The following is a 26,063-nucleotide window of genomic DNA, read 5'->3' as shown; positions in this document are numbered from 1 at the left end:
TTTTAACGGCCTGACCAAATACCAAAGTTGTTATATGTGTCAGTGTCAGTATCTACATAATGTGGCTGCATATACAGTGGTCTGTGCGTGTGTGTTGCTGTGTCTGTGTGTGTGTGAGAGAGAGAGAGAGAGTGATAGAAGGAAAAGAAATGTAAATTGTGCTGATTTTGTTTGGTTAACAGCAAGGACTTCTTCTACGGTCACCAGACCACGACCTCCAACCACCCTTGGACCACGAGCACCAACCACCAATAACAGCAACAGAGGTACAGTGTGAGATTTGTGTGTGTGTGTGTGTGTGTGTGTGTGTGTGTGTGTGTGTGTGTGTGTGTGTGTGTGTGTGTGTGTGTGTGTGTGTTTGTACTATGAGTAGTATGTCAGTGTAAATTGAGTGAGTCATATTTATATTTCTGGTAACACTTTAATTTAAGGAAGACACATTAGACATTAATAGATAGATATGTATTAGTGCAGGCATGACAATTAATAAATGATGACAATTTGTTGGCCTGGGTTGCTATGGATAAAAGCAGAGTCATATGCATCACTGTCTTTCTCCCTTTGTCTCAGTTACTCTCTCTATCTGTCTCAATCTATCCCTCTCTCCATCTATCTGTCTCAATCTATCCCTCCTTCCCTCTCTCCATCTATCTGTCTCAATCTATCCCTCTCTCCATCTATCTTTGTCTTTTGGTCCATTCTTCACTTCTTCACAACTTAACTGATGCAACAAGAATTCTTATATCATAAGCGATTGTACAAACCTGTCTCACTCTCCTGTTCCTGTCTCACTCTCCTCTTCCTCAGGAACCTGTGGTCAGCGGGCCTCCCCAGACTCCTCCTCCGACTCCGCCCCCTCGTTCCGTATGCGCGGAGGCAAGGAGAGCGACATCAGGGAGCAGCCGTGGCAGGCGGCCATCACGGTGTACCGCCCGCGTGCCCGCGCACACAGCTTCCTGTGCGGGGGCGTCCTCATCGACTCCTGCTGGGTGCTATCGGCCGCACACTGCTTCCAGGAAGGGTGTGTGACATGCTCATCATCCTCGTGTGTGTGTGTGTGTGTGTGTGTGTGTGTGTGTGTGTGTGCATTTGTTTCCTGTGTGGGAGGGTCATTATCAACTTCTGATGGGTGGTTTCAGCACACAGCTTCCATAGCTTTTAGGAAGGGTGTGTAACATGCTTGTCATGTAGTGTATGTGTGTGTGTGTGTGTGTGTGTGTGTGTGTAGAGAGAGAGAGGGGGGTGTTTTAATTGAGCTTCTTTTTCATATAACTTTCTTTGTATGTTTAACACTCTTTTGTTGGTTTGTGTGTGTGTGTGTTTCTGTGTGTCTAGTTTTTCAGCAAACAGGGTGCAGGTGACTTTGGGCCGCACGTTCCGGCTCCAGAACTCCAGCACAGAGCAAATATTTGAGGTGGAAAAATACTGGGTCCATGAACAATACAAAGAAGAGACCTATGACAATGACATCGGTAAGATAAAAAATCACAAAAACACACACACCCGTCTGCCACCTCCCTTTCCCATCACAGACACACAAACACACACACGCACACACACACACACACATGCACACACACATAAACACACACACATGCACACACACACGCACACACATGCACACACACATAAACACACACACATGCACACACACACACACGCACACACATGCACACATACACACACACGCATACACACATCGTATATAAATACATGCACTGTGAAATAGAATGTATAGTATGCATGCACTGCACTGTAGCTTCACTTGGACACAAACATAAGCTGTGTGTGTTAACACACATATATTGTAACAACTTGTCTCTTGTGCTGCTGTGTGTGTGTTATGTATATGAGTGTGTTGTAACACCTTGTCTCCTGTGCTGCTGTAGCCTTGCTGAAGCTGAAGAGTGAGAGTGGCCTCTGTGCGGTCAGCAGTCCAGAGGTGCTGCCGGTCTGTCTGCCCGACGCCACACTACAGCTGCCAGAGTGGACAGAGTGTGAGATCTCCGGCTACGGCAAGGAGCACGAGTGTAAGAGCAAACACCTCTGACAATGTGTGTGTGTGTGTGTGTGTGTGTGTGTGTGTGTGTGTGTGTTTCTGTTTGTGTGTGTGTGTGTGTGTTTCTGTTTGTGTGTGTGTGTGTGTTTCTGTTTGTGTGTGTGTGTGTGTGTGTGTGTGTGTTTCTGTTTGTGTGTGTGTGTGTGTGTGTGTTTCTGTTTGTGTGTGTGTGTGTGTGTGTGTGTGTGTGTGTGTACTATGAGTAGTATAAGTCAGTGTAAAATGAGTGAATCTTGACAAGTCTCTTTAAGTGCATATTGAGTGTATTATATTTGTAACATGACTCTGCTCTTTTCTCCTCTCCTCTTCCTCTCTCTTCGCCTCCTCACCTCCTCTCTCCTTTCTTTCCTTCTCCTCACCTCCTCTCCTGTCTCCTCCTCTCCTTCCTTCTTCTCCTCCCCTCTCCTCCTCTCCTCTCCTTCCCTCAGTCTCTCCATTCTACTCGGAGCGGGTGAAGCAGGGGCATGTGAGGCTGTGGCCGCAGGACCGCTGCGTGTCGGATAAGCTGGCCGGCCGAGTGGTCACTGCCAACATGCTCTGCGCAGGGGACACCAGGGGGCTGGACGACGCCTGCAAGGTGAGAACAGACATCCGTACCCATCGCACCTCCACCTAAAGTTACCACAGACAACCGTACTCACCGCACCTCCAGCTAAAGTTACCACAGACAACCGTACTCACCGCACCTCCACCTAAAGTCACTACAGACATCCGTACCCACCACACCTCCACCTAAAGTCACTAGTACAGACATCCGTACCCACCACACCTCCACCTAAAGTAACTACAGACATCCGTACACATCGCACCTCCACCTAAAGTCACTAGTACAGACATCCGTACCCACCGCACCTTCACCACCACACCTCCACCTAAAGTCACTATAGACATCCGTACCCACCGCACCTCTACCTAAAGTAACTACAGATATCCGTACCCACCGCACCTCCACCTAAAGTCACTACAGACAACCGTACCCATCGCACCTCCACCTAAAGTCACTACAGACCTACAGATATCCGTACCCACCACACCTCCACCTAAAGTCACTACAGACATCCGTACCCACCGCACCTCCACCTAAAGTCACTACAGACATCCATCGCACCTCCACTTAAAGTTACTACAGACAACCATACACATCGCACCTCCACCTAAAGTTACCACAGACAACCGTACACATCGCACCTCCACCTAAAGTCACTACAGACATCCGTACCCATCGCACCTCCACCTAAAGTCACTACAGACATCCGTACCCACCGCACCTCCACCTAAAGTCACTACAGACCTACAGACATCCGTACCTACCGCACCTCCACCATCGCACCTCCACCTAAAGTTACCACAGACAACCGTACTCACCGCACCTCCACCTAAAGGAACTACAGACAACCGTACACCGCACCTCCACCTAAAGTTACCACAGACAACCGTACACATCGCACCTCCACCTAAAGTCACTACAGACATCCGTACACATCGCACCTCCACCTAAAGTCACTGCTGTCTCCTCTGTCACACACACACACACACACACACACACACACACATGAATATGTATTCATATTCATGGTCTATATGTGTACACTAATAGTGAAATTAAATTTCAGAATGTAAAATAGTGTAAAATGAATAAAAACTCTTCTCTCTCTCTCTGTCTCCCTCTCTGTGCAGGGAGACTCCGGAGGTCCTCTGGTGTGCCCTAGTGATGGCAGGATGACCCTCATGGGACTCATCAGCTGGGGAGATGGCTGTGGCAAGCCAGACACGCCGGGAGTGTACACACGCGTCACACACTACATTGACTGGATTTCCAGCAAGATGAGGAGCAACTGAGAAGGCACACACACTTTATATGTACATGTGTGCACACGCACATGCACGACCACACACACACACCCACACACACACACACACACACACACACACACACATACCAAAGGACGATCTCACTCCAGGTACACTCATAGGAGAGTCTGCTCTTTTTTATGCAGCTCAGTGACTTGCCAATATTAGGCAACCAGCTCTAACCCACCACCACCCCAACACACACACACACACACACACACACACACACACACACACACACACACACACACACACACACACACACACACACAGATATACACACACACACACACACACACACACTCCAACCAAGGCCAGTTTCTCCACTCTTTTCTATCCCTGATGCCCAAGTGTCCTTCGTCAGAAACCACGCCACACAGCTGCACTGTCCTGCTATGCTCTGACCACTCTCTCTCTCTCTCTGACCTGGGAAAAAACACCACAAAAGCAATAACACACTGTAATGGCGCAGGGGTCGACTGAGCCACCAGTTCACCAGTTTTTCCTCATTCTTCCAGGGTCGTTGGTTTAACGAGCCTTTTAACACTAAACACAAGAGAGAGCCTATGTGGAAGTAGTCCTAATGATAGTCGTTGAAGACAGGTCTACATACATATATGAAGTGTCCTTAATTATAGACCCTTTCAAGAGAGTTCCATTATCAGCATCATAGTTGGCCCCACAAGGCTTCCGTTTTAACATTCCATATGTTATCTTAATGCAGAGGAAGTAGATTGGGAACCAAATAGAACATTCAAGCATTGTTTTTGTTTTTATTGTTGAAAGGGTCTACCCAGAACCTTTATATGGCTCTGGGTCTACCCTTTCATGCTGATGCTGATAATGGAACTCTCTTGAAAGGGTCTATACATGTATGTGCTTTTTCATATAAATACCCATTATGACCCGAGGATGCAGGAGAATTTTAGGTTTCGGGTGTAGAAGTGTATATCATTAAGTATGGTGTACTAAGGATACTTCCTATGAAGGGGGGTTATGAGATCAACTTGTGTATAGTAGACTGTCTTGGATGTCGAGGCCTTCTGGGCCGTTAGTGTTGGTGATAAACAGCTGCTTCCCAATACACAAAGCTTTTCTTAATCAGCCAACCTAGTGCTTAACTGGTTCTGAATCTCTCTTTCCTGTGCAAAGCACATCTCATAGCTCTTTGCCTCTGTATGATCTGCTGGATCGGATCCGTAGGGAACAGCTGACGCTTGAGCCCCCTCTGGACTTATCTAAGTCCAGGTATCAGGACCAGGTCCAGGTCCAGGTCAGGACCAGAGTTGGTTGCTGCTTCTGTAGTCTCGGCTCAGCAGCGTTTACTACCCAGCGAGACCAGACTTGTCTGTGGCATTACATGGTGGGGATTTCGAAACATGTGGACTGGAGATGTGCCAAAAATAAATATCAACAAGGCTCTGCCTACCAGATAAAAAAAAAAATGTTGATGAGACCTACCCCTTAAAACCACTTAACTTGTGTGGTTCTCTCAACTTTTAACCAAAGACTCTCGAGCTTCCCTTTGAGGCCTTCCATGCCACGAATATCTGGATAGGTGTTGAAAGTTCAAATGTCATTAGCCATGTGCTAGTTGTCCACCTGCACTCAGTCCGCATAGCACAAGGGTTGTCTCCAGACAAAAACGTTGATGCTTCTCAGTCTATGGTGAATGAGTGAACGAATGAATGAATGTATGAATGAAAAATTGTATAATATGATAACATGGCTATGCAAGTCTAGTCATGGTGTAAACTCCCTCACCCCACCCTGACCCTATACAAGAGTACAAGTGGAGAATAGGATTGCAATTCAACAGAAGCTGTAAGACTGCAATCCTCTATATGTATGTAGATACGCCCACAGGGCTATGGTGCACAGCGACAAACAGTAAAGAAAATAAATAACTATGTTCTTAAGAATGGTGTCCACCTCATGCATGTATTGTAAGTTAATATTTATGTATTTATAGTCTGTTTCTGAAGTGTGCAATCCTATGCACATTGTAGTGGCTATCAGAATTTTTAATTTATTGCATAAATTAAAAGCTGTATCTCCTATATAGTTTATCTGTCTGTTTTGTTTTTATAAAAAATAAACCTCTTTTATACGTAATTGGCCTTGTGGTCTTCACTGGAGCATATGTGAATACAGCCTGTAATATATTTGCTGTCAGATAGATAGATAGATAGATAGATAGATAGATAGATAGATAGACAGATAGATAGATACTGTACATACATAAATACACACACACAGGTAAAAACACAAAAGCACTGGTCTAATGTTTGGAAAATATATGTAAAACATAAACAAATCATATTCGTTGAATAAAGATTAAATGTAAAAATCAGATAGGATAACAGGGAACAGGAAGTAATGATAGTTACTACTAATTATTAGGCCTACAAGACTATAAAACATCTCATCAGCTCTTCTATTTTGCCAAAGAAGAAAAAAACAAGCTTCTATTTACATAGTCAGACAGTCGACTGAATTAATTAGTTATAATTATAATTATATAGTTCAGTTCTTTCTCTGAGCTCCTGCACAATGTAATTCCAGCATAGATAGATAGATAGATAGATAGATAGATAGATAGATACTTTATTGATCCCCAAGGGGAAATGCAGACTCTGCATGCATCACTCTGACAAGCATGTCTCTGACAACACCATGTCGCTGTAGATATGAAATATAGTTCCCACGCACATATCTCACATAGCAAGGCAGCTATCTTGTTTCACTAGAATTATGGACAAACACTGCAATACCTCTTTAAAGTTCATTAGATTCCTGTAGTTCTGCAGTTGCCTGCACATCCTCTAGATGGCATTGCAAGTCTCTGGCCCTCTGATCAGGAATACAAAAAAAATGTAGTTTTTTTTTACCTTAGACCAACCATTGTAATGGTAGACTGACTTATAATAGGAAGAATGTTGTGTCTGTCATTATAATGCACAACTGGAATGCCTGGTATTGCATGTACATTTGGTGTAGCCTGTAGCAACATGACACCTGCAGCAACACCCTGGGTATCCATTTAGCATCATTTCCCACCAAGCAGGGCAATCTGATAGACTTTCATACTTAAAAAATAATACCAGAGATGGTATATTAAGGATCTTTGATAATATCTTACCAGTACGTTGTAAATCCACCCCACGAGTTAAATACACATTCTTACATAGTGTTCCTTTAAAGGTACAGTCAGTGTTTTTTGTTGTGAAACATAAAAGTTACTTTATAATTGTACCTATAAATGGAACTTTATTTGTGTACTATGTATATTCATATTCTTATTTTGATGCAGTTGTTACAATAAATGTGTGTGTGTGTGTGTGTGTGTGTGTGTGTGTGTGTGTGTGTGTTGTGTGTGTTTGTGTGTCGGCTCATATAACCCAGAAACGACTGATCCTAAACATTGTCATACACAATAGAGAGTCCTCATATCTCAGTTCTACATAATCATCCAAACCTTCATCAGGATCTGAGAGATGGCTTTTTTCTCTCTTTGCCATTGTTAGATAGGGGTAAGGTCTGTAGTCACACTGTCTGGTTCCTGTGAGTTAACAGTAATTTAGATTTCTTAACTTTAGCCTTATCCATTCCCTGAAAGTGTTATGAATAAGAATTATTCCTGTGTGTGTGTGTGTGTGTGTGTGTGGGCGTCTACACGTGCAAGATGATCACTGTCACTCATGGTGTGAGATTCATCATGTCATGGGACTGTCAGGCCTTGTTTCAGGTATGCGCTCCCATAAAGATGAGAGCGGGTGATATCTGATATGCAATGCATGTTCTTTTGATATGGAACTGTATGTTCTAACTGGGAGAGGTGGTTGAATTTTGTTTGGTTACACTTTACTTGACAATATCGACATAAGAGTGACATGACACTGTCAACAAGTCATAAACGTTTATGACATAACGCTTCTGTTATTAAGTGACATTCAGTTTTTGTCATAACAAGTTACAGTAGGGTTAGATTTAGGGTTAGGGTTAAGGTTAGAGTTAAGATTAGGGTTAGAGGTTAGGATTAGGATTAGGGTTCCTGTGTTCATGACAGTGTTATGTCACTCTTAAGTCGATACTGTCAAGTAAAGTCTTACCATTTGTTTTCAGCAAAGTCATTGTGTAATTGTTATTGTTAGCGTGCTCTGTTAGCCAAAGCCTAGCATTTTGCTCTGCAACAATAACAGGGAGGCTAGTCATATGGACATATGCTTTTATGAAACTAATCACAAGAAAAACAGGTCGGAGAGGTGCACCTCGGTATCAGGGTGTTATAGTGAAGGAGACACACACGCACAACACACCACACACACATTCACAGTGAATGAGATGTGCTGTGTATGTGTTGAGCATTGAAAAACAAAAAAAGCAACTGGTCTCTTGAAGACACGTGAGCATCTATCTAGCACACCTGAGCACGCCTGTGCACCTGTGTAGCACTACAGCCATAATGAGCCAGCCCCACCCACGAGCACACCTGAACCAAGACACAGCATTTGGGGGGCTTTTTTTCTTGCCTCAAAGCAGATAGGGCAGTTGACAGTGACAGGAAATGAGTGGGATCGAGAAAGGACCGTCAGTCGGAATTGAACCGTAGTTCGGTGTCCGCTTTGCTGTCTAATCGGAAAACTTCAGAGTGTACAGAGTGTCTCCAGTGTGCAAACCTGTTCGCCTCTCCCTCTGCGCACTCAGCTGATTGAGTGAAAGTTTCGTGACTGACTGAGTCTCCAAGTTCATGGTATTCAGACGGAGCATCGCCGTCCTCACCACCACCACACCCCCCCCCCCCCTTCCTTGTTGACACAGGGAAAGAAAGATCTTTTGTCTCCGTTGGTTGGCCCTGAGGGCAAGTCCATGTGGCCCGGGTGGACCAGGGCACAGTTCAGACGGCACACAGGATATGCAAAAATGTGCAGTCCACAGTCTGCAGCGCAGTGCGATGTGCTCACTGATAAGACATCAAGGGCAACATCAATCAGAAGTTACAACAGCCACGCCATTGTTAGAATTGATGATGGGATTAATAAATATTTGACTTCCTATAGTATGTGTGTGAATGGGGGGGGGGGGGTCTCTCTCTCTTTTGTCTCTCTCTATTTGTTTTGTTTCTCTCTTTGTGGTGTGTGTGTGTGTTTATGGGTGTGTGTTGTGTGTGAGTGTGGTGTGTGTGTGTGTGTGTGTGTGTGTGTGTGTGTGTGTGTGTTGTGTGTGTGATGATACATATTTGTCTCTCTCTTTGTCACTCTCTCTCCCTCTTGTATGTCACTGTGTGTTTGTGTGTGTGTGTGTGTGTGTGTGTGTGTTTACCGAAGTATGTCATGAGAGCGTATGGAATCACACTGCCCTCTGATGGCCATTCGTAGTCTTGCAAGCAGGTCCAAAAGGATCCATTTAGTTTAAGCAGGTACAAAAGTAGTGGTGTAGTCTATTACGCATAGCTGCCAACTCTCACGCATTGGCCGTGAGACACACGCATTTGATTGGTTTCACACACTCACACGCCACACCCACGATTTCTCACGCTGAAGTGTCAAGCCGGTCGGTCAGATGCCTGAAAAACGAGTTTAGCCTATAGATCTACCTGTTGAGCCACGGTTATGCTTTCAGAGACGGTGAGAGGGTTCAAGAGCACCCCCTGTCTGTGGAATTTTCTAAAATTTCTCTCATTTGCGATGCTACTTCAAAAGCCATCCCAGGCGCATTCCCCCGGCTTCAGGTAGGCCTATGCTTTGAGTATTTTTCACGCTGAAGTGTCAACGTGGTAGGTCAAATACCTGGCAGATGAGGTTCAACTAAACTAAACCTATACATGATATCACACATCATGTGAACGAGCGGAATCTAAGCTTTCCAATGATATTAGCGCCAAGTTGCTGTGATAAATGGTTCGCGAGAAAATTATCATTGAACCGACGTGCAATTTAGGCTAATCATATTTGCATTTTGCACACAGTGCACACCCATTACTCTCGGTTGTAATATCTCACTAACCCTTCACACAACATGTGGCAAACCTACTATCACAATAAACAGCAAACCGTACCGAATACGAGGATATAAAGCATGCCTCTGTTTTTGAAATTGCAACACATTTCTACATAGCCTCATTGGGGCGAAATTATAATGTATTCTAATGTAAACTATTTGTCAGTAGGCCTACATACATTTGTGTAAATTGCTCAGTAGATTATCCCACTATCATGGTTCTTATATTGTCAGGTTCCAGCCAATCCCACTTACACAGATAAATGAATATATTTATATTGCCATGCTTTCTAGTGGCATTAATGCAAAAATATAAAGAAAATCAAATAAGGAGACACAAATATTGATATAAAGCCTGACATAAGCCATATGCAAACATTCACATCATGCAGATATGGGTACATCCTGAAAAAGGAATAGCCTGTAGGCTATGGCCATTACAATGACCAATATATTATCTTAAATGAACTAGCTGAAAAACACAGGTGACCACTTCTGCATAATTTCATGGAGTGCTGAACATTTCTGAACTGTGAAATGGACCATATGTTTTTGTGGTTGTGAACTTATTGCAATATCACCATAACTATTCCACCTGTGTATGCATGGTTATAATTCTGAAGTGCAAAATAGCTTAGGCTACAGCACAAATATTTCCATAAAAATAAGCAAGTCTGACCTCTGAATTTATTTTTAAAAGTGCACCAGATTGATGCATTTAAAAGTTAAAATATACAAACATTTCTTAAATTCTTACAAAACACCCACCCACTTTTTAAAATTGTTAGTTTGGACCCCCCCCACTATTGCCGTGCGAAATAACAGTGCTGTTTGTACGCCAAATAAATAATAACCTATAGGTTTATGTAAAACTCCCCATTAACCACATCACGTCACTAACCACAGCTAGACTGCACAATGGTAGGCCTTCAAAAGCATGACATTTTCGCTTTAGTTTGATATTTAATTTACTTTATCCGCTTTCATGCGTTCATTGAACGTCCGCAGTGCTGTAATGGAAACCTTATTGCGTAGCCAAGTAGCCTATATATTCAGTTATTTTTAAATGATGCATGATTTACTTTTTATTAATTTCGTAGGCTGGCTTTATTTTGTTATATAGAAGTATCTAAATAACCTGGTAAAATGTACCAGAATTCAGGAAATTGCATCTAGTCCAAAAAAAAAATTCTGGGGGAGGACCCCCCCCCCCCCCCTGAAATGTCCCACCCAATTTCAGAATGCCTCCATTGCCCATGGTCCTAGCATTAGGCTAGATCCCTTTGATACCAATGTTAATTTAACTCTGGGACCCTGGTCCCTACACCTGAGAACCAATGTACTTTTTTTTTACTGTACGGTATAATGCTGAACGAGCCAAACAAAAATTTCCGTAGCAAAATTTTGGTTGGCCCCACCAAATCTCACTCCAAGGTTTTTTGAAAAGTTGGCAGCCCTGATTACGTGATACGCAGGACTACACAGTAGACCCACTTAAAAAGCCTCACTTTCAAGGTTTTTAGTCAATGCAAATGCTCACTTAATGAAACTGAAACCCATTTGATTCTACCACCTTCTTCACCTTCGGAGAGTGAAGCACCGTTGATTGAAATTACAATTATGATTACAAATGCAATTAAAATAGCATAATTATGCACCTGTGAAAACATGCACAGTGACACCCTAATTTGACCCAAAAAAGTGTTTGAGACAAACAGTGTCAGCATTTTATCATTTTAGAAGTAAAATATTAATAATCTGTAGACAAAAAAACACACCAACTTAAATGTTTAACAGTCCATCAGACACAGGATCCATTTAGTTTAAGCAGGTACAAAAGTAGTGGTGTAGTATATACGTGATACCAGGCTTAGAATTTTACCATTCTGGGGGCAAGGCCACTTGGCCTTCAGTTGGGCATATTTGGTGGGGGGCACAAAGGCCACATGTCAGGGCTCCAAGGCCAAAGTTAACTATACAGTAGTAGGCTATCAAAATTATCAAAGTTGTATTTAGCCTATTCACTGCAGTAGACCTGCATCACTGTATGAAACATTACAAAAACATGAAACATGACATATTACATAGAACTGTAAATCATCTGATCATCTAATATTTACAGATATCTAGGCTATATATAACATTTATTTTATATTTGGCCTGTTATGAAATCATGTATTGAACAATTTAAGCACAGCTCAGCTTTAAGAAACTCAAATAGCCAGATGCATGCTTAGCATTTTGTGATCATTAAGGCTACTTTCACAAACTCTTAGTCAGCTGTCCTCTGATTTACCAATATCTAGGCGATATTTGTAACATTTATTTTGTATTTGGCCCGTTATGAAATCATGTGGAACAATTTAAACACGTTGTAAAACGTAAAGCCCAAATTTGGAGACATCCATGTACACTGCTTTACACCTTTGTGTTCGGTAAGGTCTCCTGTTTATTCTGATATATGGTTTGTCATGTGTTAAAAGAAGGGTTCGTAAAGTATTCCACCGAGATGAATGGGTAGGGAGATCATGGGACGCAAAACCTTCAGTAGAATGTATGATTAAATTGAATTATATTATTTACTTTTCTCGCGAACCGTTCAACACAGCAATTATCGGCTAACATCGTTTAAAAGCTGAGAAAAAGCTCTTTCATGTGATACTTGTGATGTCTGTGTGATGAATAGGCTACTTCGCGAGTAGTTCAACTGAGAATGGGTGAATTTGGACACACTTTCTTTTTTGCGCTGTCACTTTCTCCACTGCGTAAAAGACTAAATTAATTTGCACTGTGAATGCTAAGATAATTTTGACAGGCCACAGGCTAAATAAAAATCGCTATTAGTAGGACGCAAAGCAGAATATTGAAAGAAGGGGGCACCAAGGCCACCGTGGCCTGTAAACCTATGATTTTCAAAGGGGCCTCACGGCCAACCCAAGGGGCTACGACGGCCATGGCCGTCGTGGCCACTGTGAAATTCCTATCCAGCGTGATACGCAGGACTACACAGTATACCCACTTAAAAAGCCTCACCATCTCAGGATACCCATTTATTTTAAGTTGAAAAAGCCTTGAAGCTCAACATCAAAAGAAATCAAAGTCAAAGAAATCAAATATGTGATCATGTATTAGCATGTATTAGTGTATTAGCATATGCATTCCATCACATCACATACAGAGGAAGTGAGTAAGAGAGAGAGAGAGTGAGGAAGAGTGTGCTTTCCAGATATATGTGGGTGTTTTAGTGTCTGCATGTCCACTATTCCCACACACCCACCACATACAGAAGTTAAACTCCAACAGCATGTTGAGGAAAAGACCCTGTTTCATATACATTTATTATGTACGGGAACAATTCTACCATCCTTCATATTTTTACATGTGCTTACAAGAATTCCATTCAACAACCACCTGCATTCAGAATTACATTTGCATTCACAGATAGGCTACAGATTATAGAAGATGACTTAGTTGAAGTCAAAAGTGCACACGCACAGGACTGATGCCCCAGGTGTCCAGGGTCATTTGGAACAGCTCCATGGCTACACGCGTGTGAGAGCCTGCAGCACTTGCTGAATCAGGGGCAAGGCCAGCGCCACCACCAGGACAGTGGGAGAACTGACAGCTGATGCTCCTGAGGTACAGAACCAACTGTCACACCTGCAGGAGGAGAGAGAGGATTTCCACATTAAGGTAAACACACACAGCTCTAGGCAAAGGTGTATTAGTATGACAGGCTAAAATTCATCTCACATTTAACACATAACTATATTATTATTCCACTGCTTGGTTAAATTTCCCATTGTCCTGTGTTCTTTAAATCTTATATCTATCATGACAGTATATGGAACATATTGTACAATAATGTGTATAATATCTAATACATTTAATTCAATATATAATATTTTACATAACATAATTAATAACTAGCCTACATACACTGCAAACAATCCTAGAATTCAAAATCTAAGTGAGATAAATAAGCTTAAATCAAGTGAATATGTACCTATTTTTCTAATATTTGCTTATTACAAGACATTTTTGTACTTGATCTAAGTTTTTTTTACCTTGTACTAAGTGAACATCTTTTTTTTTTTTTTTTTTAAGTATATTTTTTGGGCTTTTTATGCCTTTAATTATAGGACAGTGGAGAGTGACAGGAAGTGAATGGGAGAGAGAGCAGGGGTGGGATCCGGAAAGGACCACAGGGCGGGAATCGAACCCGGGTCGCCGGCGTACGGCGCAGGTGCCCCAGCCGGTTGCGCCACAGCTGGGGCCAGTGAACATCTTCTTGTTCTATTGGCAAATCTTGCCAGATAATTATGCTTATTTTAAGTAGTATGTCCAGGAGCGGACTGGGATCAAAAATCGGCCCTGGCATATTTGGCCCAAGCAGCCCTCAAATAGGTCGGGCACACCTAATTAAATACAAAATCTTTGCATTACCCTTGAATATGCATATATTTTCAACTGTCATGGAGCACTGAAAGTGATGTAGGCCTCATTGGTTATTTCTCTGACTGATCAGAGCTAGGCAAGCATATGATATATTCAAGTAGGCTAACAAGCAATTATTAAAGAGGAGTTTCTGCTTGAATTCAAAGTATCATTTCAAATTATTCAATGGGCTACAATTGACAGCAGCACCAAAAAATACTAAAGCCTATGTGTAAAGACTTAAATTACCCAGATTGTCTTAGACATTAATGTAATTTATACCAGTTATCACTGTAGGACAATTGAAACAACACAAAATAAACAGGGCTGTTGCTGGTAATATTTTATTCCTGTAGGCTATACTACCTACCTACATTGCTGGTACATTTTGGAACAGTACAGCTACATGAACTAATTATCTTTAGTGTCTTCCAGTAGCCTATGTATAAGTTATATATACTTTAGCTTAGTTGGCTTGTGCATGACGTGACGTTTTGTAACCTACATTTCCGTCAGTCTACAGTCTTTTAGCCCTTCTTTACCATAATAACCCTTCCAAGATAGAACCCTTCTCTACTTTGAGAAACCAACCCCCACTCATGCCATCGATGTTGAATTTTGGGCGTCTGATGGAAATTGATCAATCTGACCAACAATTAACGTCGATTTGACACCATTTTGCTGTCTGGGTTTGCAAATCATTCATTTAGAAAATTTAAGTTGCGCTATTTGTTATTATAATCACAGCACGGCCTTACTATGTTATAGGCTACCATATCATTACATTATCACAATGTATAAGTCATCATAATCATCATGGCATGTCACAGCCTACCTGCTCCACCACGGAGTTCTTATCGTGTAGCCTAGCCTCAGCTAGGCTCGCACTCTCCACCTGCTCACTGTCCCTTGCTCTGTAGGCCTATGCTTGTTTACATCCTCGTTCAAACTCAAGGAACTTCAACATGTTGCTGACATATGCTAGCCTACTTGCAATATTGTATTTTTGAAGCTTCTACATTGGTGATAATTTTGCACAATTGTCACTACCGGCACCCAATATTGAAATGTAACCAATGGGCCGCTGATTGTCCTTCCTTTGGGCCGATCGTTGGCCAAAATAATTAAATTATATATATAGCCTATTCTATCGGCCCAAAAGGTGCGTCAGCCCACCGGGAAAATGCCCGGTATGCCAGATGGCCAGTCCGCCCATGAGTATGTCCCACAAAACAAGAAACTTTCACTTCCAAGATTTGCCATCAGAACAAGAAGATTTTCATTAATAACAAGGTCAAAACGGTGCAAAAACAGTGCAAAACTGTCTTGTCATGAGCAAATAAGAGAGGTGGAGTGGCAATTGCTCCTCCAGAAAAGAGTATGTATGAATAAAGATATTAATCAAATGCAGATAATTAACAATTCACATGTAAACATGTGACACCAAGCTGAAATCACTTTTCATTTAAACTGAGAGCCTTACTCCATAGGATCGTCAGTTGTTAGCAATGGGTCCACAGTATTGTTTCTGAGAGGACAGAAGAGACAGAGAAACTAATATGAATGATACAACAACAGCAATGAGGAAAGCTTATGGACGGAGAAGTCTGACAACAGAAACATTACATTACATTTAGCAGACACTTCTTGACCAAAGTGACTTACATATGTCAGCTATATTACAAGGGATCACATTGTCCCCGGAGCAACTTGGGGTTAAGTGCCTTGCTCAAGGGCACAACGGTGGAAGCTGGGAATTGAACCGACAACTTTCAGGCTATTGCACTGCACGCTAGCCCAGCTCCTTAACCACTACACTACCACCGCCCCGGTGACATGTAAACATGTAAATAAGACACGATTGAAATGTTATGTGTTGTGTAGAGCCTTACATCATGATATGATTGTCAGTCCTGTGAGAGGAAGGAAAGAGTTTGAGGAATGAAACAACTTAACTAATAAACCAATAAACTAATCATTCATACAGTATCTTACAACAAACTAATACAACATTTGACCTCGGGAAAACAAACAGCAAGGGCATTAATATGAACACAAATGATCACCACAGGGTTAAGAATCAGCACTTCGGGGCTCAAATAGAGTTCCTTTAAAATTATATTTGAATCCAGTAAAAAAAAAAACATGACAAGGTAACAGATTACATTACACCTACATGTTAGGATGTGGGCCTGAAAAATGAGAGAAAATAAAGCGTTACATCATTTAGAAAATAATCCTTCAAATATGTCATTTAAGATGGGTGGTATACATAAATCTCATACATCATTCTGTTATCACTTTTTGTATCTCAATAGGTGCAGATACTGTGTTATCAAACATGTTAATGTCAGTATTCATGATCTGGACAATTCAGCAAATATAATAGACTGTATTCAGGACGGTGTAAAAAAGAAATATTGTTTTAATTGCCAAATTATTTACTAAAACCTTAATTTGTCTACTAAAACAATAGGAAGGCTTATACACCTAAAATCCTGGTGTGGTTAGTATTTGTAGATTTACCTTTCTGAACTCAAAGATCAGTACAATTATCAACATCACACATCTGCTGAGCTACAGTATTTCAGTGACTTGCTTACAGTTAATCTAACATGATCTGTTTTCAGCAATCCTTCTCAATGAGACACTGGAACAAAATAGCACTAGAAGCAGCTCAACAGGGACAAATTGAAAAACCTCATCAAACCAAAAGAAAGTTATGAAACCCAATTTAACTCTGTTGTAAGAGTGAGACTGTCTATACTGTCTTGTGACGGTTTATGTTAAGACAGTATATTATCTCAGCTTGAATTTCATCCTTTTTAATGATGCATTTGGCCTTTTAAATGCTAAAGTGCTTGACTAATTGCCCGGTGTTGCAGATGTGAATCTTGTGTCAATTCTGTGCTAAACATCCCCCTCTATTACACCATGACTAGTGGCTTACCTGGTGGCTGTGCTTGTCCACTAGCAGCATGCACTAGGAACAGAGCGAAGAGAGCGAAGAGCAGCTTCATCTTGACCGCGTGGAGAAACGGAGATGACCGAGAATCTGTCATCTACAACACAAGCTCAAGCTGTTTTATTCTGTTGTGGCAGGCCAGAGGTGTGGTGGCTATTTACGCATGCCTACCTTTCCACCTGCATACCTTTTCACCTTGATTTCATTGTGTGCCTTCTGTCTGAGCACACTGGTTTTTCAAAGGAATGTGACTTTTTGAGCCTTTGGAGCAAAGGTTGCAGAACTGGTTATATGGCTATTTGGTAACTGGTTATAATGATTCTCAAGGATGTTTTAGTTAAGGCCACTGTGAAATGTTGTTCTTGTTGCTTTATGACCAATCATCCTTTACATTTTACATGTATTCATTTAGCAGACGCTTTGATCCTAATCATCTGACATGTCAATTATATTACAGGGGCCATTGTCCCCGGAGCAACCTGGGGTTCAGTGCCTTGCTCACGGGCACAAAGGAGGTGGAAGCCTGGGAATTGAACCCACATCAGCATTCCTCAGTATTCCTTTGCCTTCTTGAGTTCAGGACATCTGGAATTGATGGGAGTTGGATAGCAACTCCCTCTGGAGAAGCCATCTCCATGGGTGGTGGATAAGAGCTCTACTTTACCAACTAGGTCTTATAAACGCATAGGAGAATGATACCATGTGCATAATGTGCCTCTGTTTGTATGTAGTGTGTAGCGTATTGAACTTTTAATTGTACAATATCCTCTGTGTAAGTTTATAATGTCCATGCACCTTTTAATTGTACTGTGTCCTTGGGTGACTCAAAATAAATGAAATATATAAGAATAATAAAAATTATTATTATGGCAGTTCCAGCATTATGGATGTGACAATTGGACTCATATTGGAAAACAAAATGCCTTAGAGTGGGGGCAACATTAGTATCAGTGAATTAATTTGCATAACTTTTAATGTAACCTCTGTCCTCTGAATACTGAGAAATCCTCAAATTTCATATAATCAATTTCATCCTAAGAATACAAGGCATTTTTTCAGTGTTATGGATGTGACATGAAATGGACACACTTTTGTGAGAGATTACAGGTTTTCTACAAATTCTGTGAATTTTGAAGGAAACTGCCGAAACTATGATATATGTAGCATGGAGGAGACTTGAATGAACACAAAAAGTGTTTTTAAAACTATGTGTCATTTTCGTAATGCATTATGTAGGAAAAACTGGCGTTATGGATGTGACGGTTTCACGTTATGGATGTGACGTGTCTGAACCAGTCCTCGACAAACTACATAAAACACATAATTAAGTAGTGAATTTTGATATGAAACAATTGAAATAGTAATCATGAAAAACTAGCGATGAAATTATTGCTTCCTCAGTGCCAACTAAGAGACACAGGAAGAATCAGGACAACAAGTAATTTAAAATATAAAAAAGACATTTATTTTTTTCTATTACCGTCATCAATTTTGGTCAGTGATTCCCGGGTTACTGAAACACCAGGGAACATGAAACTTAGTGGCCACTCCCTTAAATAACTAGCCCTACCTGAACCGTTGCACCCAAGATAATACAAAATATTTATGGTATGTTATGTTATGTCTCAAGAGCCCGCATCAACCTAATCCATACCCACTCATTTGTGATTTGCACACATAAAGTACATGCACACACACACACACACACACACACACACACACACACATACACACACACTCACTCACACACACACATGCATGCACGCACGCATGTATGCACAGGCAAGCACACACACACATAAACACATACAGACAGGCAATCACACATGAATGCAGACACATAAACACACACACACAGGCACGCATACGCACATGCACACACACAGACACACACACACACACTTATAAACAAAAGCAAACTCACATATGCACACACTCATTTACATGCACATGAGTTGCAGGAGAAGGAAATGGAGACAAATTGACAAGCGTGATTTATTTTTGCGAAGAGAATATGCAGGACTGAGAGGCGATCATATTTTGCACCGCTATGCGGTACATCTAGTTTATTGCTGTCCTTACTCATGTTACTCTGTGGGTATTAGCTACAGAGGACCTGACACTTCAAATGCTGGCATATAAATGCGTCACATTTAAAATTAAACTGTGTTAAGAAGACGTGAACGGCAGGCTGAACAGATCTGCAACAGAAGGAGGTTGCTATGTTAACTCCAGCTGCAAAGTCAGCCATCTTCACCAGCTAACACGATAATCCAGTTACTGTACAACAACAGTATGACAGTTACAGGAAGATAATCGCTCAGATTTTCGTTATTAGGCCACTTGAAAATAGGCTATGGCTAGGCTAATCACTGGAGGTATTTTAATATTATGTTTGTTTTGCTAATGGTTAGGCAAGGCCTCCCTGTGGTTTTGATCAGCCTAATAATCTTTGAAATGTCAATTGTAAACATTAAGGTGAAATGCGTTGCCACCAGAACAGACGTGTTATCGGCTTTGAGGTATAATAAAGTCTCCAGTCTTGTAAATTCACATTATGTAACATCCATAACGTCACATCCATAACGCACCATTAAAGGTTTTAAAAGTAAGAAAGGGGCACAATTTGGTCATCACACTTTACATTGATATAAATCAGCTTTGCACAGACACTATGGACATTGTCGCATCAACACTGTATGTGTAGCATACACTTTTCCTATAAAACGTTATGGATGTGACATGGCCATGGAACTTGCTGACTTAAAAACAAAAGCCTTACAAATGTAAGGAGTTGTGCTCTTAAAGGCAAGCTGAGCATAGACATTGCTCTACCATTCCATTTGAGTATGCACAACTTTTTTTCCCATGGTAAGGATGACCTTTGCATGGAATTGCCCATTATTATTATTATTATTATTATTATTATTATTATAACAACAGCAATCCCTGACCATAAACAACAATGCATAGCTAATGGAACAACACTGCCACAGAGGACTTTATCATCATGATATAAAATACTACTAAACCCACAAAGATAAGATTAGATAAGATTTCTTTATTGTAACTGTACAACACAACAAAATCCAGGTGCACTCAATAACCAGGCTCAGTAAATAAAAAATAAAAAAAGTAGATAAAATAAATAAATAATAAAATATAGTAATAAATAGAAAAATAAGTAATAAGATAATAAAATAATACATACTCTTCCTCCATTCACTCATTCTCCCACTTTCACGTCACATACAGTACATTTCAGGGCTCTACACTAACATTTTTTTCCAGGAGCACTTGTGCGCCCAAGTTAAAAAAATTAGGAGCACAGACAAAAATGTGGGCGCACAGTCAGTTCTGTACTTAACTTAAACATAATCTAACATTACACTGCAGCTAACACTTAAACATGCCAGTGCACCAATTGCGAATATTAAGAATGACTGACAACATTTAGGCTACAGGAAATAGGATTTTAAAGATGCCTACTTTATTTTCAGTCTGTTCTATTTTCCTACATTTTGCTAATGTAAAATAGTATAATACATTGCCATATTTGCATTTAGCCTGTATATCAAGTATCCTGCCAAATGTAGGCTCATTTATTTATTTGTGAATCCATCTGTAGCTAATCCAAATATGCACATGGTGACCTATCTGACTGCATACTGCCTAATACTACTACTAAAACAGTCCATTTTCTCTTCCACAAAACCCAACATAGGCTAATCAAGGATATATATATATATATATATATATATATATATATATATATATATATATATATATATATTTTATACTTTTACTTTTTATTTGAAATATCTGCATTGATGGGGGCAGTAGGCAAACGTTAGGCCTACTTTCGTTTTGCACTTCAGCTTGTATTCAGTGTAAACAAACAAGCATGCGTGGAAGTCTGGAGTTGTCAGTAGCGTTCTACCTTTGAATAAAATGGGAGTATTACGGGAAGCTACTTTTGTGCCTGTTCGCTACAGCTATATTTTGCATATTGCAGCCAATACATCAACTGGGCTAAAAGGCATGTTAGGTGACCTTTCCTTCTCTCACTGCATTCTCAGAATCTCATCCTGTTCCTCCGATATCCGATGAATTCGGTGGATAGAAGAACTAATTTCTTCAATCTTTGCATCTTGGCTGGCTAGTCTAACTTTCCACTTTTTCTGCGTGCTCTTGGATTTGATAGAAGCGACTACTAGCGAGTCACAACGTGAAACTGCTAACGTTGATGGGAGGTGTAGTTTTTATGCTGCATTCGCGACGTGATTCTATGGTTTGCACCAGTAATGTTTCTTGATGTTGCTGTGTATTTTGTAGACAAACATTGACATGGTTAGAAGTCATTCGCACCAGTGCGCCTTAATATTTTTTTGCACTCGCACGCTGATGCTCCTGAGGTACAGAACCAACTGTCACACCTGCGGGAGGAGAGAGAGGATTTCCACATTAAGGTAAACACACACAGCTCTAGGCAAAGGTGTATTAGTATGACAGGCTAAAATTCATCTCACATTTAACACATAACTATATTATTATTCCACTGCTTGGTTAAATTTCCCATTGTCCTGTGTTCTTTAAATCTTATATCTATCATGACAGTATATGGAACATATTGTACAATAATGTGTATAATATCTAATACATTTAATTCAATATATAATATTTTACATAACATAATTAATAACTAGCCTACATACACTGCAAACAATCCTAGAATTCAAAATCTAAGTGAGATAAATAAGCTTAAATCAAGTGAATATGTACCTATTTTTCTAATATTTGCTTATTACAAGACATTTTTGTACTTGATTTAAGTTTTTTTTACCTTGTACTAAGTGAACATCTTTTTTTCTTTAAGTATATTTTTTTGGGCTTTTTATGCCTTTAATTATAGGACAGTGGAGAGTGACAGGAAGTGAATGGGAGAGAGAGCAGGGGTGGGATCCGGAAAGGACCACAGGGCGGGAATACGAACCCGGGTCGCCGGCGTACGGCGCAGGTGCCCCAGCCGGTTGCGCCACAGCTGGGGCCAGTGAACATCTTCTTGTTCTATTGGCAAATCTTGCCAGATAATTATGCTTATTTTAAGTAGTATGTCCAGGAGCGGACTGGGATCAAAAATCGGCCCTGGCATATTTGGCCCAAGCAGCCCTCAAATAGGTCGGGCACACCTAATTAAATACAAAATCTTTGCATTACCCTTGAATATGCATATATTTTCAACTGTCATGGAGCACTGAAAGTGATGTAGGCCTCATTGGTTATTTCTCTGACTGATCAGAGGTAGGCGAGCATATGATATATTCAAGTAGGCTAACAAGCAATTATTAAAGAGGAGTTTCTGCTTGAATTCAAAGTATCATTTCAAATTATTCAATGGGCTACAATTGACAGCAGCACCAAAAAATACTAAAGCCTATGTGTAAAGACTTAAATTACCCAGATTGTCTTAGACATTAATGTAATTTATACCAGTTATCACTGTAGGACAATTGAAACAACACAAAATAAACAGGGCTGTTGCTGGTAATATTTTATTCCTGTAGGCTATACTACCTACCTACATTGCTGGTACATTTTGGAACAGTACAGCTACATGAACTAATTATCTTTAGTGTCTTCCAGTAGCCTATGTATAGGTTATATATACTTTAGCTTAGTTGGCTTGTGCATGACGTGACGTTTTGTAACCTACATTTCTGTCAGTCTACAGTCTTTTAGCCCTTCTTTACCATAATAACCCTTCCAAGATAGAACCCTTCTCTACTTTGAGAAACCAACCCCCACTCATGCCATCGATGTTGAATTTTGGGTGTCTGATGGAAATTGATCAATCTGACCAACAATTAACGTCGATTTGACACCATTTTGCTGTCTGGGTTTGCAAATCATTCATTTAGAAAATTTAAGTTGCGCTATTTGTTATTATAATCACAGCACGGCCTTACTATGTTATAGGCTACCATATCATTACATTATCGCAATGTATAAGTCATCATAATCATCATGGCATGTCACAGCCTACCTGCTCCACCACGGAGTCCTTATCGTGTAGCCTAGCCTCAGCTAGGCTCGCACTCTCCACCTGCTCACTGTCCCTTGCTCTGTAGGCCTATGCTTGTTTACATCCTCGTTCAAACTCAAGGAACTTCAACATGTTGCTGACATATGCTAGCCTACTTGCAATATTGTATTTTTGAAGCTTCTACATTGGTGATAATTTTGCACAATTGTCACTACCGGCACCCAATATTGAAATGTAACCAATAGGCCGCTGATTGTCCTTCCTTTGGGCCGATCGTTGGCCAAAATAATTAAATTATATATATAGCCTATTCTATCGGCCCAAAAGGTGCGTCAGCCCACCGGGAAAATGCCCGGTATGCCAGATGGCCAGTCCGCCCATGAGTATGTCCCACAAAACAAGAAACTTTCACTTCCAAGATTTGCCATCAGAACAAGAAGATTTTCATTAATAACAAGGTCAAAACGGTGCAAAAACAGTGCAAAACTGTCTTGTCATGAGCAAATAAGAGAGGTGGAGTGGCAATTGCTCCTCCAGAAAAGAGTATGTATGAATAAAGATATTAATCAAATGCAGATAATTAACAATTCACATGTAAACATGTGACACCAAGCTGAAATCACTTTTCATTTAAACTGAGAGCCTTACTCCATAGGATCGTCAGTTGTTAGCAATGGGTCCACAGTATTGTTTCTGAGAGGACAGAAGAGACAGAGAAACTAATATGAATGATGCGATATGAATGGTACAACAACAGCAATAAGGAAAGCTTATGGACGGAGAAGTCTGACAACAGAAACATTACATTTAGCAGACACTTCTTGACCAAAGTGACTTACATATGTCAGCTATATTACAAGGGATCACATTGTCCCCGGAGCAACTTGGGGTTAAGTGCCTTGCTCAAGGGCACAACGGTGGAAGCCGGGAATTGAACCGACAACTTTCAGGCTATTGCACTGCACGCTAGCCCAGCTCCTTAACCACTACACTACCACCGCCCCGGTGACATGTAAACATGTAAATAAGACACGATTGAAATGTTATGTGTTGTGTAGAGCCTTACATCATGATATGATTGTCAGTCCTGTGAGAGGAAGGAAAGAGTTTGAGGAATGAAACAACTTAACTAATAAACCAATAAACTAATCATTCATACAGTATCTTACAGCAAACTAATACAACATTTGACCTCGGGAAAACAAACAGCAAGGGCATTAATATGAACACAAATGATCACCACAGGGTTAAGAATCAGCACTTCGGGGCTCAAATAGAGTTTCTTTAAAATTATATTTGAATCCAGCAAAAAAAAAAACATGACAAGGTAACAGATTACATTACACCTACATGTTAGGATGTGGGCCTGAAAAATGAGAGAAAATAAAGCGTTACATCATTTAGAAAATAATCCTTCAAATATGTCATTTAAGATGGGTGGTATACATAAATCTCATACATCATTCTGTTATCACTTTTTGTATCTCAATAGGTGCAGATACTGTGTTATCAAACATGTTAATGTCAGTATTCATGATCTGGACAATTCAGCAAATATAATATACTGTATTCAGGAAGGTGTAAAAAAGAAATATTGTTTTAATTGCCAAATTATTTACTAAAACCTTAATTTGTCTACTAAAACAATAGGAAGGCTTATACACCTAAAATCCTGGTGTGGTTAGTATTTGTAGATTTACCTTTCTGAACTCAAAGATCAGTACAATTATCAACATCACACATCTGCTGAGCTACAGTATTTCAGTGACTTGCTTACAGTTAATCTAACATGATCTGTTTTCAGCAATCCTTCTCAATGAGACACTGGAACAAAATAGCACTAGAAGCAGCTCAACAGGGACAAATTGAAAAACCTCATCAAACCAAAAGAAAGTTATGAAACCCAATTTAACTCTGTTGTAAGAGTGAGACTGTCTATACTGTCTTGTGACGGTTTACGTTAAGACAGTATATTATCTCAGCTTGAATTTCATCCTTTTTAATGATGCATTTGGCCTTTTAAATGCTAAAGTGCTTGACTAATTGCCCGGTGTTGCAGATGTGAATCTTGTGTCAATTCTGTGCTAAACATCCCCCTCTATTACACCATGACTAGTGGCTTACCTGGTGGCTGTGCTTGTCCACTAGCAGCATGCACTAGGAACAGAGCGAAGAGAGCGAAGAGCAGCTTCATCTTGACCGTGTGGAGAAACGGAGATGACCGAGAATCTGTCATCTACAACACAAGCTCAAGCTGTTTTATTCTGTTGTGGCAGGCCAGAGGTGTGGTGGCTATTTACGCATGCCTACCTTCCCACCTGCATACCTTTTCACCTTGATTTCATTGTGTGCCTTCTGTCTGAGCACACTGGTTTTTCAAAGGAATGTGACTTTTTGAGCCTTTGGAGCAAAGGTTGCAGAACTGGTTATATGGCTTTTTGGTAACTGGTTATAATGATTCTCATTAATACATGAAAAATGATTAAGGATGTTTTAGTTAAGGCCACTGTGAAATGTTGTTCTTGTTGCTTTATGACCAATCATCCTTTACATTTTACATGTATTCATTTAGCAGACGCTTTGATCCTAATCATCTGACATGTCAATTATATTTCAGTGTAAACAAACAAGCATGCGTGGAAGTCTGGAGTTGTCAGTAGCGTTCTACCTTTGAATAAAATGGGAGTATTACGGGAAGCTACTTTTGT

The 26,063-nt window shown here is 40.5% G+C and overlaps 2 protein-coding genes across 3 annotated transcripts in view; one reads left to right on the top strand and one right to left on the bottom strand.

Moving 5' to 3' along the window:
• Positions 1-6,025, top strand: part of plat (plasminogen activator, tissue) — an 18,362-nt gene extending 12,337 nt beyond the window's left edge. For both annotated transcript variants that reach the window (XM_042100186.1, XM_042100185.1), the window contains exons 10-15: positions 183-266; positions 808-1,021; positions 1,336-1,472; positions 1,890-2,030; positions 2,488-2,636; positions 3,737-6,025. In XM_042100186.1, coding sequence (XP_041956120.1) covers positions 183-266; positions 808-1,021; positions 1,336-1,472; positions 1,890-2,030; positions 2,488-2,636; positions 3,737-3,898 — 887 coding nt within the window. In that variant the 3' untranslated portion in view covers positions 3,899-6,025. The remainder of the gene's footprint in view (positions 1-182; positions 267-807; positions 1,022-1,335; positions 1,473-1,889; positions 2,031-2,487; positions 2,637-3,736) is intronic.
• Positions 1-26,063, bottom strand: part of LOC121714945 (tripartite motif-containing protein 16-like) — a 1,397,702-nt gene that overhangs the window by 671,172 nt on the left and 700,467 nt on the right. The gene's annotated exons all lie outside the window — the stretch shown is intronic.

The sequence above is a fragment of the Alosa sapidissima genome, chromosome 8, assembly GCF_018492685.1.
Source record: "Alosa sapidissima isolate fAloSap1 chromosome 8, fAloSap1.pri, whole genome shotgun sequence".
NCBI classification, from domain to species: domain Eukaryota; kingdom Metazoa; phylum Chordata; class Actinopteri; order Clupeiformes; family Clupeidae; genus Alosa; species Alosa sapidissima.
This window is presented reverse-complemented; position numbering and strand designations above follow the sequence as displayed.